The sequence below is a fragment of the Lissotriton helveticus genome, chromosome 3_1, assembly GCF_964261635.1.
Source record: "Lissotriton helveticus chromosome 3_1, aLisHel1.1, whole genome shotgun sequence".
Classification (NCBI taxonomy): Eukaryota; Metazoa; Chordata; class Amphibia; order Caudata; family Salamandridae; genus Lissotriton; species Lissotriton helveticus.
This window is the reverse complement of record NC_136061.1, coordinates 1,843,400,419-1,843,417,499: the sequence shown is the minus strand read 5'-3', so window position 1 is coordinate 1,843,417,499 and position 17,081 is coordinate 1,843,400,419. Positions and strand designations below refer to the sequence as shown.

The 17,081-nt window shown below is 44.6% G+C and overlaps 1 protein-coding gene and 1 long non-coding RNA gene across 9 annotated transcripts in view; one reads left to right on the top strand and one right to left on the bottom strand.

The window, feature by feature from the left end:
- LOC144823886 (uncharacterized) overlaps positions 1–17,081 on the bottom strand; it is a 1,846,314-nt gene that overhangs the window by 199,713 nt on the left and 1,629,520 nt on the right. For all 8 annotated transcript variants that reach the window (XM_078682777.1, XM_078682776.1, XM_078682774.1 and 5 more), the window contains one exon: positions 12,112–12,180. In XM_078682777.1, the coding sequence (XP_078538903.1) occupies positions 12,112–12,180 (69 nt within the window). The remainder of the gene's footprint in view (positions 1–12,111; positions 12,181–17,081) is intronic.
- LOC144823887 (uncharacterized) overlaps positions 1–17,081 on the top strand; it is a 322,915-nt gene that overhangs the window by 250,379 nt on the left and 55,455 nt on the right. The window lies entirely within an intron of this gene.

The following is a 17,081-nucleotide window of genomic DNA, read 5'->3' as shown; positions in this document are numbered from 1 at the left end:
CCTGGGGCTGCCTTGCAGAGAGGTGTAAAAAAAGGTGTTGCTTCAATATACCTCTCTGCAATGTAGCCCCCTGGTGCATACTGGAGGTTCCAGGTGGGATAGTTAGCCCGCAGGGACCCCTAGTATGCAAGGGGAATTAGTTCCCCCTCTGCAAACACACCAGGGGGCTGCGTTGCAGAGAGGTGTACAAACATTTTTTTTAAATTTATATAAAAAATATGTGATGTAATTTAAAAAATAATATATCTAAAAATAAATAATTTATAATAATGTAGTTAATCAGTCTAAAAAATATAACAATTATTACATTTAAAAATTATCATTTACAAAACCATTGAAATTCACTGAAAAAACCATAGGTTTCAGCCACGTTATAGTTAGGAATTACCATTTAAAAAACCTTTGAAATTCACTGAAAAAACCATAGGTTTCAGCCACGTTATAGTTAGGAATTAGCATTTAAAAAACCTTGCAAATTCACTGAAAAAACCATAGGTTTCACACAAGTTATAGCTAGGAATTAGCATTTTAAAAACCTTTGAAATTCACTGAAAAAACCATTGGTTTCAGCCACGTTATAGTTAGGAATTAGCATTTAAAAAACCTTGCAAATTCACTGGAAAAACCATAGGTTTCACACAAGTTATAGTTAGGAATTAGCATTTTAAAAACCTTTGAAATTCACTGAAAAAACCATAGGTTTCACACCAGTTATAGTTAGCTGGTCATTTTACTCATACAAAACCTTTGAAATTCCCCCGTTATAGTTAGTTCAGCTAACTATAACTTGCGCGCCCACAATGCACTGCTGTTGACGTCACATATTACATCACTCATGACATGGTTAGTGACATCACTCATGGCATCACTGATGACATCTCAAATTACATCACTGATGACATCATCCTTGTGAAAGAATGGCAGACCTCCTTTCACTCTAATATAACCTTTGATACACACATTCAAAAATAGAAACAAAAATCGTCAAGAAAATGGAGATACCAGTACCAGTCACAACAAACTATTCCAACATCTTCTTCCACATCCACTCTTCACCAACAGTTCTATATAGTCACTCATACATGTACTCAATCATCATATGTACTCATACACCTATACATCCTGTAACACACTGATACTCATCCATAAAGTTACTTACACACATACTCACACATGCAAATAAACTATCAAACATCCATTTGCTTGCATATACAGCTATACACACAAACATACACATACTGACTCTCTTAAACGATCACTTATAGTGACACATACTTAGTTATACAGGAACTCTTCAAATCTCTAACTCCCATGTATACTCACTTATATACACCAATACTCACATATAGTAGTTTAACACATATGTACTTGGTCATAAAGACAGTATTGAGACAGTCATTCATTCACTAACACACCTATACACACACTCATCCACCCATACAGTCCTGCACACATGCTGTCTTCAAAACACATATAAACAGTGAGTCACTCATTAATGCATCTATGTGCTAAGTAATATCCCCCACCAAACCATGTAAACACTCAGACACACATACTGATACTCAAAAAACCAACTAATAGCCTATATAGACACTCATGTAGCTACTCACCAACCCATGGAGCCACTTATTCAAAAAATGTGTGAGACTGATACAGACATTTACATATTTAAACATTACTCACTAACCCATGTATTCACTAACATACAATTAATCAGTCAGCTATACAATCAATTTTACAAAAAAGTCATCCATTTATACACTTACTTACCCATTTATTCTTCCATCGACCTTTAGATATACATATATAAAAAATATGTATTTTTCAGAAAGACACACATCCACTGGATGATGTCATCAGTGATGTCATTTGAGATGTCATCAGTGAAGTCATGAGTGATGTCACTGACCATGTCATGAGTGATGTAATATGTGACGTCATCAGCAGTGCATTGCAGGCGCGCGAGTTATAGTTAGCTGAACTAACTATAACGGCGGAATTTTAAAGGTTTTGTATGAGTAAAATGACCAGCTAACTATAACTGGTGTGAAACCTATGGTTTTTTCAGTGTATTTCAAAGGTTTTTAAAATGCTAATTCCTAACTATAACACGTGTGAAACCTATGTTTTTTTCAGTGAATATATATATATATATATATATAAATTCACTGAAAAAACCATAGGTTTCACACCAGTTATAGTTAGCTGAACATTTTACTCATACAAAACCATTGAAATTCCCACGTTATAGTTAGTTGGACTCACTATAACTCGCGTGCCCGCAATCCACTGCTGATGATGTCACATATTACATCATTCATGACATGGTCAGTGTCATCACTGATGACATCACTGATGACATCTTAAATGACATCACTGATGACATCACTGATGACATGTCAAATGACATCATTGATGACATCACTGATGACATCATCCAGTGATAATATGATGCACCTCCTCACACTCTAATCTAACCTTTGATACATCCAGTGTTGAATACAGACTACCATTCCTGAAACCATTGACACACCAATACCAGTTACTACATACGCACTCACTGATTCCTAAGTCTACACACACATCCACTCATTCAACCATACAATCACTCATACATACAGTCACTCATCAATACAACACTATCATATGCACTCATACACCTATACAGACACTCACACACTGCCACTCATCCATGGAGTTACTCACACACCTAGTCAGTCATGCAAATCACACTCCCATTTCCTCATCTATACAGTTCCCTCCCTTCTCCATGGGCCCTGCCGGGGCCAAGAGTAGGCGAGGGTAGTGAACTTTGCTCCGTTCGTGGAGTTTGCAGAGTTTTCTGCACTCCAAACTCCACGGACCTCGCAGAGTGCAGAAAACATAGCTTCGCAATGAGCAGTGGAGTTTTTTCCCTGCTCGCGATCTCGTATGGTAAGTTTGCAATCATGAACAGTACGTTTGCGAGCGTGAGCTGCCGCTCGGGTAGAATTTCAACCCGAGGGGCAGGAATACCAGCACAAACTACAGTTGGCACTGTACTCCGCCACTCGCTGAACTTCGCAGAGTTTTTTTGTAACTTCACAGAATTCCATGTAGCAAAACTCTGCAACCTACGCCCAGGCCTAATCTTCATGACACTTTAGTGTTGTGCACACAGGGAATTATCCACAGTGACACAGCACATCTCTATTGGAAAAAAAAAATTAAGTTCCCTGCCCGACTGTTGATATAAGTACAATGTCCTATTTGTAGAGCACGTTGTAATCAAAATCCATTTTAAATCATATTTCCGAAAGCATCGTGTCTTGCACAGTCTTTGCTAATCGAACAGTATGCAGCATGGCTGTAATCTGTCTCTGTGTTTGACAGGTCAAAGGCTGAGCTTCATAGGTGTAGTAGTAAAAAAAATTGGGCCACACCGAAAAATCTTTAATTCCAAATTCCAATGCTGAGACACACATGCAGCTTTACCCTTAGCACTGCTGTTCCAGGAATGAGACCATGCAACCATGTTGATGCAAAGCTCACCTGATTATCACCCCCGATAGCCCTAAAGAGAAGCCAACATATAGCTTGTCCAGTGAGTGTCAAGCATGAATGAAAAAATGAATAGAGGAAGAATTGAGCATACATGCACCGGGTGGCTTCTTGGCGTGAACAGCGTGTATTGTAGCACCACCTGCTAATCCAGGTTGCAGCAACTGGGACCCAGCCTTTTTAATTAATCCTTTTAACTATTAATTTCTCTTCTAGCTGCTCAGCCCCTCAACAATGATCCTTTACATCAGTCTTACCCACCAAGCCCTTTGCATTAAATGTGCCCTTGCCTTTGGAGATGCCCCTACCCCCTCACATCTAACTACCACATTCCTCTTGACTCCCTCCCCAGGCCATCAAACCACCCACTCAAAAAGAGCATCATTTCAAGGTGGCACCTCCTGCTCCTCACAGGGATCCAAAACCATTGGACCCCTCATGGTGACAGAAGCCTCAACCCATAGATTCACTGGGAAGAGCAGCAGCTAACCCCCGACTGCAAGGACAGCAAGAACTGCGCATGTCCAGCTGCGTAATGTCCGAACCTGTCCCAAGGAAATCCCATGATAGGGTAATGGCAAAACCCTTGGTGCTGGTAAACTCCACTCCACTGAGGGTGCTAGAGTTTCCGCCAAACTTTGTGCTCCAAGAGGAGTAGTACAAATTCAGCAAACACTGCGGGCAGAGTGGAGTTAACCGTCCACCCCGGTTTAATGGGTTCTACCATTTGATCATGAGTGAGCACATGCTCAGTATGTGTTTCCCAGAGGTCTGCCAGCACCTAGTTGACAGCAAGCTGACCTGTAGGCTAGCACCAGAGTATCCAAAAAGGTATCTCAGGGGACACAGACAAAGGTGGTCAGGGTTCCCAACAGAAGGTAGAGAGGGGAGAATTCCTTAAATGCAAGGAGTGCTCAAAAGGCCCCCAAAATAATTCTCATGGGACTAGTAGTTACCAGTGTCAGTCTGATCCTAAAAAGAAGGTGTTTGCTGACCATAATACAGGAATGATCGTACCCCAATGTATAGAGTGCTACAAATATAGACACTACTAAGATGATTCGAAATCTGCAAGAGGGCACAGCCCCCCACTGATAGGGAAACATCAGGGTTAGTGAGTGTAGTGCTCAGGGACTAGGTCAGCCCAGTTAGTTTTGGGAGACAGATGTTTCCCTAGTTACCCTAGGGGATAGAGAAATGGTGGCAAAAGCCCACATGCATCTAAACTCTTCCGAGTATAGGTAGTGAGTCACCATTAACAGGGAACAAGTGGAAGCTTTGTGAGCACAGGAGCCAGCCTGACAACTGTCACGTGTCAGCTGGTGTCTGCAGTGCAGGTCCTACCAAACACATTTCACCAAGTTGTAGCCGCCGACAATCGCGAGAGCCATCTACCAGTGGCTCTTCTTCCCTTTGAGTGGGTGGGGGTCTCAGGTTCTCTGAAGGTTTTTGTGAGCCCTTCCATGCCTGTTGTTTGTTTGTTGGGCAATGACCTGGAGCACACTACCTGGAGGAAGGTAGATCTCGGGTCTCATTTGGAGATGATTCGATTGCCTGAGTGGGTCTGTATGACCACACATGTCGTAGCTGCCTGTTAGGAGAGACAAGGATGTCTGGAACCTAGAACAATGGCCCAGATAGCTGCCAAGGATAGGGGCAAGGGGCGCGTGAAGCTGGTACATGAAGTTTCTCTGGTGGTGCCAGCTGACAGGTTCAGTGTGGCCCCATCAGGGAGGAATTCTGTCTAACACAAAGAGAGTGTTCCACTCTTGAGGGCTTGAGGAGGTAAGCCTCAGCCTGTGCAGCTCATAAAACCTCTGGGATCATCTAATCTACTGGGAGAACAATCTCTTTTAGAGCAAGTGTAAGGTTCCTGGTACTGGAGCAGCCCTTGTGCTGGTGGTTCCTGTGTGTTATAAACTCACTTCAAGTATGTCTTAAAATGACAAGAAGGGGAAGATATGTCCCTAAATGTGATGTGCTGAGGGTGACAGGTGCATTGTATGCCCCGTTAAAGGGAAAATACCTCTTTTAGAACAAGAACCCTCACTCACCCGAAGGTGACATGCTTCATCATAGGGACACAAGGTTTCTGATGTGGTCTACTCTCCAGGTCTTGAAGAGGAGCTGACGTGCTCTAAGGAAGGGACCAAAAGTAGGGGTTATGAGGGGTAGAGTGCAAAAGAAGAGAGAAAGTTTAAAACTGTATCAAGGAGGCCAAATTACTTTTAGTCCACGGTCTCCTGAAACAGGAAGGAAAAGGGGAGAGTACTAGAGGTTACTAGCAAACATACCCCTGTAGTAGGTAAACCTACAGCAGATAGCTTTTGCTTCGTGTTAACTGCATTGCCGCCTGTCCTAAACATATAGAATTGAATCTTATCAGTTTTCATTTTTTGTAACTTTGCTCTTTTAACCTGCATTTTTATTCCTCTTGCATTTTAATTATAAGCACACTCTCTCACCTGATTTCTCGCTATTGCTGCTCTTGCGTTGCTGCTACTGTACTCCTGTTATCCTCCCCGGTCCACCACAGGTGAGGTCCCGGTTGCATGGAGAGCGACCCAGATGACTTCCGGTTTGGCAAGGTTATCGGTCTAGTTGACACTCACCACCAAGTTATAAATCGGATGCCCAGTCCGACGCGCAGGGGATACGCGTTTGAAGGGCAGATAGCTTTTGCTTTGTGTTAAATGCATTGCCGCCTGACCTAAACTTATAGCATTGAATCCGATCAGATTTAATTTATTGTGACTTCGCTCTTTTAACCTGCATTTTTATTACTCTTGCATTTTAACTATAAGCTTACTCTCTCACCTGATTTCTCGCTATTGCTGCTATTGCGTTGCTGCCTCTGTACTCCTGTTGCCCTCCCCGGTCCACCACAGGTGACATCCCGGTTGCGTGGAGGGAGACCCATGCAACTTCTGGTTTAGGAAGGTTAGTGGTCTAGTTGACGCTCACCACCAAGTTATAAATCGGATACCCAGTCCGACGCGCAGCGAACGCGAGTTTGGAGCGGAGATAGCTTCTGCTTTGTGTTAACTGCATTGCTGCCCGTCCTAAACTTATAGAATTAAATCCGATCAGATTTAATTTATTGTGACTTCGCTCTTTTAACCTGCGTTTTTATTACTCTTGCATTTTAACTATAAGCTCACGCTCTCACCTGATTTCTCGCTATTGCTGTTATTGCGTTGCTGCCTCTGTACTCCTGTTGCCGACCCCGGTCCATCACGGGTGACATCCCGTTTGCATGGAGGGAGACCCAGGCGCCTTCCGGTTTGGCAAGGTTAGCGTCTAGTTGACGCTCACCACCATGTTATAAATCAGATGTCCAGTCCGACGCGCAGAGGACACACGCAGCTGGCGCGCCAAAGGCAAGCCCGTCTGCGTCTGTCCGCGCCGGGCCGACACCAGGGGCCACCCCCCTGGCAGTTTCCCTAGAAATATACTCCATTACAGCTCACATACTTTGCATGGGTTGTGAGGCCTGCTTAATACAAATTTCTCACATGCTATAAATATTGCTACTGGTCTCTCCCATTGTACTCATTGTGGCTTTGCCTTCCAGATACATGATGATTCTAGGGGATCTGTTATCTCCCCTTCCCATCTAATATTATTCATTTTAAATTGTAGATCACTCCTCAAACACTCAACTGAGCTCACATTATTATTGGACGAGCTGAAACCAGATGTTCTCTTTTTAACCGAGACCTGGCTTCACAGCGAAGCAGACCCCGTTCTTGTCCAAACCCCCCCCCCCTGGGCTATTTAATTCTTAGGGCTGATTGTAATACCGGCAGAGAAGGGGGTCGAGCTATTATCTTTAAAGAGACTTTTAACTGTCGTACCACCACAGCTACTCTCTTGGACTGTGAGAGCTTGGCTTTTGCCATAGACCTGTCCCCGACAAATACCCTTTCTGGCCTTTTAATTTACCGCCCCCCAGGGGTAGGTGGACAGTTCCTCACTAGTCTTTTCACCACCATTGCTAACCTGGCTTTAGCTCCATCTAACTTTACTGTACTTGGAGACCTTAACATTCATTTAGACGATTCTGCTGATCACTCGGCGAAGGAATTATCTATGAACGTTTCAACGTTTCAAATAATCCAGAAAGGATTTATATCCGCTCACATTAAAGGTCATCTCCTTGACCCTGTCTTTAGTAAATTACAAGAGCTGGTGATTGGCACTCCTATCCCACTCCCTTAGACAGATCATTTTCTGATTCCACTAACTTGTGGTCTGTCAACCTATCCCTTTTTCTAACAAGTATCGGTATTAGAACGGAAGTGGTTGAGGCTTTCTCTGGGCCACTGGACCTCTGTTCTCAAGGCTAACAGGTCTCCCAGACCTGCCCTCGATACCAACCTGGATCTGGCTGTTGACAATTTTAAGTATTGGATCACAAGTTCGCTTGACTCAGTCCTCCCCAAGAGATATACTCACAAGAAATTGAAACCAAAGGTGGCACCCTGGTTCTCCCCTAAACTAAGAGAGTTAAAATGAACTTGCAGGTCAGAACGAAGGTCGGGGCAGAATTACTCTGATTCTAGGAAATTCGATTATAGAGAATCAATCAGAATATATAAAGCTGAAATTAAAACTCCCAAGCTATCTTTTATGAGGCAAAAATCATCTCAGCCTCTAACTCTCCTAAAGAGATCTTCTGAATCGCCAAAACCTTGGTAACCTTGCCACAGAAAGCATTAGCCCCAGAGGGGACACAAACCCGTTGTAATAACCTAGCCGAAATCTTTTATCAAAACATTCAAAATATCTATTTATCCTTCCCAGCTTCTCGGAATGACTTAAGTCTCTGTCAAACTGCAGAACTGGCTTCAGATCTGCAGTTTTCGTTAGGGCAAGTCCCTCCCCTAGTTTCTACCTCACTTGATCGGATTATATCTAAAGTAATCTCAGGCTCTCCCACTGATTCTGCCCCCCCTCAGCATCTGACCCTGATTATTGACACCATCCGCCTTGCTATTTTGGACGGTCCATCCCGCATGGAAATGTGCTCTGGCGAATGCTCTTCTAAAGAAACCTACCCTCGATCAGTCCAATTTAACCAACTACCGTCCCATTTCTCTTCTTCCCGGGTGAGCAATCAGCTTGAGAAACATGTGAACACTACGTTGGTAGAGTACTTGGAGTCCAACCATCTTCTCCACTGCTCTCAAACAGGCTTTCGTCCCCAGCCAGGGACAGAGATCGCCCTTGTGGCAGTAACTGAGGAGGTTTTTTTATTTATATATTTATTTATTTAAACAGTTTTATATAGTGCTGGCTAGACCCAAAGGTATCAGAGCGCTTTACATGAGAATCAACAATGTTACAGAAAAAGATCAACAATTACACAATTGCATCAAAAAATAGGCAATACAATTAGGAGAGGAGAGAAAGGAAAGAGAAAAGTAGTGGAGGGGACAGGGGAGGTGAAAAAGGGAGGGTAAGGGAAGAGACAACAAGGAGAGACTAAAAGGAAGTCTGTGTAAAGACCGACTGGGTAGGTGACGATCAAGGCGGGAATCCATGGTCCATCTCCCCTATAGCTAAACCAGGTAGTTCCATCGGGCCTCAGACAAAATAGTTCAGTCTTAATACATTGAGAGAGGAGAGAAGGAGAGACATAAATAGAGGGAGGATGCGGGAAGAGATGACAGGAGAGATGAAATGAAGCCTGTCTAAAGACCGACTGGGTAGGTGACGTCCAAGGAGGGAATTCCCGGCCTGTCTCCCCTATAGCTAAACCAGGTAGCTCCATCGGGCATCAGACAAAATAGCTAGATCTCAATTGACGAGGGAAAATTCACAGATAAGCAGGGTGGGGACTAAGGGCCAGGAAAGGTAAGGGCAAAGGTCAGTAGCAGGAAAGTGGAGTGGAGCGGAGAGGGGTAGGGGGTAGGGGAGGAGGGAGATAAGGTCAGGAGATACGCAGGAAGGTTTGATTGGGGCTGTCATTTTAGGCAGGTACTGGCAATATTTTTAAGAGCAATCACAGTGTGGGGTATCACGGTAGGTCATCTCGGCAAGGTGGGGGGACCATGCAGCATTGCGTTCCAAGCCTCCCTCAGAAATTCCTGTACTCCTGTACTTCGAAGCAATGGGGAAATGTTTGGCAGGCTTCTGCACTATCGGGTCAGAAGTAAGCGGCTGAGTAGTGTTCTCCAAAAAGGCAGCTTCAATTGCGGATATCTCCAGGCTAATTCAGGTATTGCCATATGCAACAGGGCAGCCCACCTCTAGGAGTCTCAGGTGTCAGTCCGGGTGCCATGGATAGGTGCAGCAGTAAGTTCTTGATTGAGCAAGGCAAAATCGCTGAGTTTACTGAGAAACATGGGCCTAGATTAATAGTACTAGTTGTTGTTACTTTAAATAGGGACATTGTTTGGGTCAGATTACAAACACAAAAGATGTGGAATGTCAGCTTTCCATAGGTGGGCGCCATCTTATATGCAGGAAGAACATATTCAATAATGTTGTGCTCAGATGCGACCATTGTCGTACCCAGACAAGAAATGGGCAGCTGGTAAGCAAGGAGTTAATGATCTGGCACGAGTGAGTCACAGCGATAACTCCCTAGATGTGTGCACGATTGAAAAAGGACTGTCAAGGTGCGAGCGCAATTAGTGCGGTCGCCATTTTGGGGTCAGGCAGCGTTGAGGGATCGATAACCCCGCAGCTCGTTTTGAGCTTTAAAGGTAAGAAATAGTTAAGTACCTTTAATAGAAGTTGGCCCTCGTTTAGGGAAGCATCTGCTCAGGATGGGATCTGGAGCTCCGTCAGGCTGCAAGCACCGCAGTCGGAACACCCGTGTCTGCGGTAAACCCAGCACAAAGGTCGAGTCCTGAAGATAGGTGGCGCCCGGCAGGGGAGATCCGCCAGCGCACATCTTCTCCACAGCAAGGCAGCCCAGCAGAAACTGCACTTTAGTAGCGACCCTCCCAGTGATTGCAGGTGGTCGCGTTGGATCGCTGTGGTGGTGGTGGTGGTTTTGTTTCCTTCCTGACCTGTGTGTTGGGCGCTTCCTGGGGTTAGGCAGCTTCAATGGGTTCCATGGGCATTTGTGTCCTTGCTTGCTTCGCTTTACAATCAGAACCGGTTTTACATTGCCATCTTGGGTCTTGTGTCTGCACCCGGCAAAAGTCTGGAAATCGGACTTTAACCTCTTCGCTGTTTCTCTTTTCGCTTGGCTCTTCTGCCCCAGTCATTCCGATTCATGGAGGTGTCATTCCTGTGTCCTTTGGTCTGGTGTACAATTAGTGTCACATTCGACACTGTCAATCACAATATCCTGATTTGACACCTCAAGAGCCTTGGAGTAACTGGCACGGCCCTAGCCTGGATCCAGTCCTTCCTCACGGATCGTTCCTTTCAGGTTTTGAAGGGGATGCAGTGTCTAACCAGTTGCCGCTCAGCTGTGGGGTGCCTCAGGGCTCATCCATGAGCCCCATGTTATTTAACATCTAAATGAGACACTTGGTTGAGATTGTCCATCCGTTCGGCATAAAGATCGTTACCTACGCAGATGACACTCAGCTTGTGGTGGCATTGAACCATCCAGAGAGGTCATCTAGCTCCTTGGGTCCCTGCCTAAAGGCAGTAGCCGAATGGATGGAATGCTCATTCCTTAAGCTCAATGGGGATATGTCTGAGCTAATGCTCCTCGGCAATTCTCCCTCCTTCAACCCTGCTCTCCTCTGGCTGGACTGCCTCGGCCCTGCACCAGACTCAAAAGCCCAGATCAAGAGCCTGGGTATGTGGCTTGATAGTGATCTCAATTTTAATTTTCAGGCTACCAAGCTCTCAGCCACGTGTTACGGCTTAATGAGGTTGCTGCATAAGATCCTTCCTCTTCTTCTCCCTCAGGCGAGAAGGATTATGGTTCAAGCTCTTATTCTGTCTTGCCTGGATTATAGAAATGCTCTATATCTAGGATCTCCTCATTTTACTATATATAAGCTTCAGGTGATTCATAGCTGTGCGGCCCGCCTGCTCTCACAGACCCCCCCCAGGCAATCAGCCAAACCTGTTTTAAGGAGCCTTCATTGACTCCCTGTTAGGGCAAGAATACAATTCAAAGCTATGTGTTTGGCCCACAAAGCATTTTGGAGGAAGGGCCTGGACATTATCCATTCCCTTATCACCCCCTAACATCCATCGCAGAACCTCCGCTCCAGTTCCTCTTTCCTTGCCATCTCTACCAAAATACGAAGATCAAGATGAGGCGGACGCTCCTTCTCTTTCCATGCCTCTACTCTCTGGAATACCCTTCCTTTAGACCTCTGGAAGGAGCCAAACCTATTGGTGTTCTGGAAACTTTTAAAAACCTGTCTCGTCAAGAAAGCTTTCTAAGCTTTCTGTCTCATATCCATATGCGTTAGTCTGCAGCGCTGGGAGGCCTCACGGTAGCCATGCTCTATATAAATCCAAATTCATTCAGTCATTCATTCTGCCCTTAGGAGACCCCAACGAGGGTTCAGGGGCATACATCAGGACCATTTAATTAGTCACTCTGCATGAAAAAAATCAAATATAAGTGTAAGTGAATAAACTGACCACTAGGATGCAGTAGCCTGTGGGTTTGAGTGATGGCCCGGAATTGTGGGAGAGATTCGGTCCACCGATCTGAAATACACAAACAAAAACAAAAAGGCCTTAAAGTAAGTATCAAAGTGTCCTATGAGTTACATAAAGCCAGAGTCTCCACATCAAATTAAATACAAATATGACAACAGCAATTAATTTAAAAGTGCAACCTAGGTGGTCTTGCCTATTAGGTGATGTTTAAACCACTCTCCAGCCTTGTAGGTGACCCCACTAATTGCATGGCTAAAGAGAAGCTAAAGGGACAAGAGAAAAGAAAACTAAATTGAGCAGAAAGAACATTCACAAACAACCTCAGCAAATATGTCATGTAGTGGTTGTAAAGTGAAACACAAGGGATTATGACATGAAGTAAACAACCACAGCAAATATGGCATGTAGGGATTGTAAAGTGAAACACAAGGGATTGAAAGCACTTAGGGTCTCATTTATAAAAAGTAACGCATTGCTGTGAGAAAACAGCGATGCATCACTTTTCATTGTGCCCTCCTTGCGACACCATTTATGCATTAAATTTACAGTATGACGCATCATGTCGCAAGGAGTTACAGATATGTCAGTATTTCTGATGTATCTGTAGGTGCAAAAATTACGCATTGCTGGAGTGTGTCACAAAAGTGACGCAACTCTAGGTATGGGTCATTACACATGGGCAAGTCCCATGTGAAATATGCCTGCATCAGTCTTATGCCTGCCATGAGGCAGGCGTAGGATATTGACACATTTGCCACTGCGATACTTCTATGACCCTTTCTTGCGTCGGAACGCCCCACCTGCATATATTATACCTGGCGCAGGTATAATGTGGCACAGGGGTTTACAAAGTGATGCATCTACCTAGATGCGTCACTTTGTAAATATGGTGCAACAAGGCATATTTTTTACACGCCTGGTGCGTCACAAAAAGTGACGCACCAGCGGTGTAAAAGTGACACTGGGGCTCATAAATAAACCCCTTAGTGTTCACCAGTTATGTACTGGATAAGATGTAGTTACTAGCGGTGGGTGGCAAACTCCGCTCCGCCAGCTGAGTTTGGGGAGTTTTGCCAACTCTAGAATTGTATTTGTTACGGTGATTGCCCCTGCCGCCCCCCTAAATTAAAGCAATTGTGTCTCAAACCATTTGCTAGGATAATCACATGATTGTATGCGTGCACCATCCTTCTCGATTTTCTTTCTGAATCTCATTGTTGTCAGATTGCCTGGAATTATGCCAGGCATCATATTTTTGTGCCATGAGACCAAGGAGGAAACTTGAATATAGCTAAGAACGCCACGTCTGCAAATGAAAAAGTCTTGGCTGAGCAGCGAGCAATCATTTTGGTACCTGCTTCTCCACTTACATTGTGAGAGCAGAACCAGTCACAACAATTAGATTAGGATTAAAAAGTGCGTCGAACACTTGATGATTTGACATATCAGTTCCATCTTCCAGGTGCTGGCCTTACCTGGATCTTGGCAATGAGTTGCTGGCAGTTTTAATACGGCCCCAATTCCGCATAGTGTCACTCCACCAACTCTGCCCACCCTTAGTAGTAACATGTGAACAATACCCTATATGTTTCTAAGAGACACTAAGAGCTCTAAGTAGCAGACTCTCATGGATGTGAGCCTCTAGGGGAATGGCATGTTAAGACCAAGAGGCACACGCGAACAGGTCTCTCATAGGTAGCACAGAGTGTGTACCACTTTGCGAATGATCTATTAAAAACAAAGAGGAGCATGCTATCAAATCTACAGCAATAACACTCGGAGAGTGCCCAGTTACAGTGATAACAGTAAATGCAGCTAAGTGGGGAAAATGTCCTCTGGGTACTGGGGCAGCTCTCACGCTTAACAGGCCGTGCAGCCAGGCTAGAATATCAGCGTGGTCTAGAGAGACCACGTAACCGAGCTCAACTGCTCCGAGGTCTGTGTCTTCGGGTGTGTGGGCGTTCCGGCGAGACGGAGAGGGAACCACTGGGACGATATATATTGAACAAGCATTTGCAATGCAATAGGTCTCGCAGTTATTAGAGTTTGAGCTATTGGCATTGTAAATGACAATGCTTTTTATTTACGTGTTGGTTTTGAAAACATAAATAAAAGGCATTGTCATTTACAATGCTAATAGGTTAAACTCTCGCAAATGCGAGACCTATTGCCTTGCAAATGCTTGTTAAAGTCGTAATTAGGCCCGTTTAGTGTCTTGTCGCATGGATGGATGTCGGGGAGGGCGGCCGTCGGGGCATTTATTAATTTAAATGTATTAAGTGGCCTCCGAACAGCGTACCACTGATCCTCACTTTGCACCTAAGGCTGCTATAGACCCATATCACTTGGTAGTCCGGAATTCACCTTATGCCTCTTTAATCCACTTCCCTTTTGTGTCAATCGTGTAGATTTCTGCTTTTTTCTTTTCTGGACAAATTTTTCTTCCTTCTGTTTCTTCTTCTAACCCCTTTGCGTGCTCTTCCCTCTCTTGTTCAATTGAAATGTTGACAATGAATAGGTGGGGGGTGCCAAAAATGAGAACTGACGGGGATGGATAGGAAGGAAGGCAGACAGTGCAGATAATTTAATTAATTTAAATGTGTTCAGCTGCACAGCGTGGTGCCACGCATCACACTGCACATAAGGTTGCCAAAGACCCATACATATCACTCCTGACTGAGGCAAATGGCCTGTGGACAACCCCCTCCCCCATACAGGCCTGTAATGAGCATGTAACACGTACCAGTCACATGGTGTACCATGCATGTAGTGACAGGCACGTGTGTTGAGCATGTTCTCGCGCTCTCTTGAGATCTATGGCGGAATAAACTTGCCTTGAATCCTTCCTGCAATCCCCCTCTTCACTGCAACGCCTTGCAAGACAGCGGCACCAAGCTGCGCAGGGCCACATAACATTTCAATGAACACATTTACCAATCTCCAGCCAAAATCGAACGAACCACCAACAATCCCTCCCCAGGTCTAAGGTGATCAGTGCACCTATCCCTGAGATCTCAGGCTGTCCCAGGTCAAAGGTGAACTGTGCCCCTATCCTTGAGATCCTAGGCTGTCCCAGGTCTAAGGTAATCAGTGCGCCTATCTCTGAGATCTCAGGCTGTCCCAGGTCTAAGGAGATCAGTGCGCCTATCCCTGAGATCTCAGACTGTCCCAGGTCAAAGGTGAAGAGTGCGCCTATCCCATAGATCTCAGGCTGTCCCAGGTCAAAGGTGATCAGTGCGCCTATCCCTGAGATCTCAGGCTGTCCCAGGTCAAAAGTGAACCGTGCGCCTATCCGTGAGATCTCAGGCTGTTGTCCCAGGTCAAAGGTGAACAGTGTGCCCATCCCTGAGATCTCAGGCTATCCCAGGTCTAGGGTGATCTGTGCGCCTATCCCTGAGATCTCAGGCTGTCCCAGGTCTAAAGTGATCAGTGCGCCTATCCCTGAGATCTCAGGCTGTCCCAGGTCAAAGGTGAACCGTACGCCTATCCCTGAGATCTCAGGATGTCCCAGGTCTAAGGTGATCAGTGCGCCTATCCCTGAGATCTCAGGCTGTCCCAGTTCAAAGGTGAACTGTGCGCCTATCCCTAAGATCTCAGGCTGTCCCAGGTCTAAAGTGATCAGTGCGCCTATCCCTGAGATCTCAGGCTGTCCCAGGTCTAAAGTGATCTGTGCGCTTATCCCTGAGATCTCAGGCTGTCCCAGGTGAAAGATGATCTGTGCGCCTATCCCTGAGATCTCAGGCTGTCCCAGGTCTAAGGTGATCAGTGCGCCTATCCCTGAGATCTCAGGCTGTTCCAAGTCAAATGTGAACCATGCGCCTGCTACAGCGGAACTCCAAAAATAATTTCCATATCAGCATCACCATTTCCCTGAAATATCCGGACACACATTTATTCACCAGTGGGGCCCATAACACTGCACACTTTTTCTACTCATTTAATTCAACTTCAGGGATTGGTGAAATACAAAGGAGTAATGCTGTAACATGGGTGGAGTCTAAACCTATTTAACTAGTCATTATTTACATCTATAATTTTAAACGATTCACCATGGTTTTCAACAAACAGGAATTTTATTCAGACACACCACCATAGTGGCAATGGATCTGCTAGAAAGAAAAATAGGCGTAGGAAAAATTACAAGACCAGCTTTAATTTTCCATTTCCTAATTTTTATTAAAAGCAAACTTTAATATGTCTGACATTTAGGCAATAATTAATTCTTTATTCAATAAAAATCTTAAACTTTATTTCAGAATGATCATTTTATTTTAAAGCTCGGAAAATAGACATTTATTTTAGAAATCAGTGGAAAGTTTAGCAAAGAACAGATAGTTCCCAATTCATTCTCTTCTAACATCCTTAACTAACGCCCTCATCTTATCCTTCAGTCCTGCAAAGAAAACAAGAAATAATTCAAAGAGTCTTACATCCAAGATTCGATCTGCAATTCGACAGCACTTTGAGATGAAATTGAAAAGAGCGACGCTTCTAAGCAAAATCAAGGGTTTTTATACACTAATTTCCTAACTTAATCTTTCTAAAAAGTATCTAACAACACCAACTCGGGTTCCGATTGGACAAATTTGGGGTAGATGAGCATTTCCTCATCATTACAGCATCATATTCATGGTGAATCAGCATTTTAATAAAAGAGTATTGTTCAGGACAGTCTTTGGCCTAGTCACATCCTCGACTGGCAACTTTACTGTTCTTTCTCACGTTCAGAACACTCAAATGTCCATGTTTTGGCAATCATCCTGACTTCCAGGGCACAGTAGCCTTGAACTTCCCATCCGAGCACAGGCAGTTCACTCTCACTTGCAGGCTTTGGGCGCGCATGCGCAGTCCAGCACTTGCTCCCAGTTTACCAGAGCAGCCATCTTTTTACTAGGCCTCAGAGGCCACTTTTGGAACTATCATAGAAACAAAAACAAATTCATGTTAAA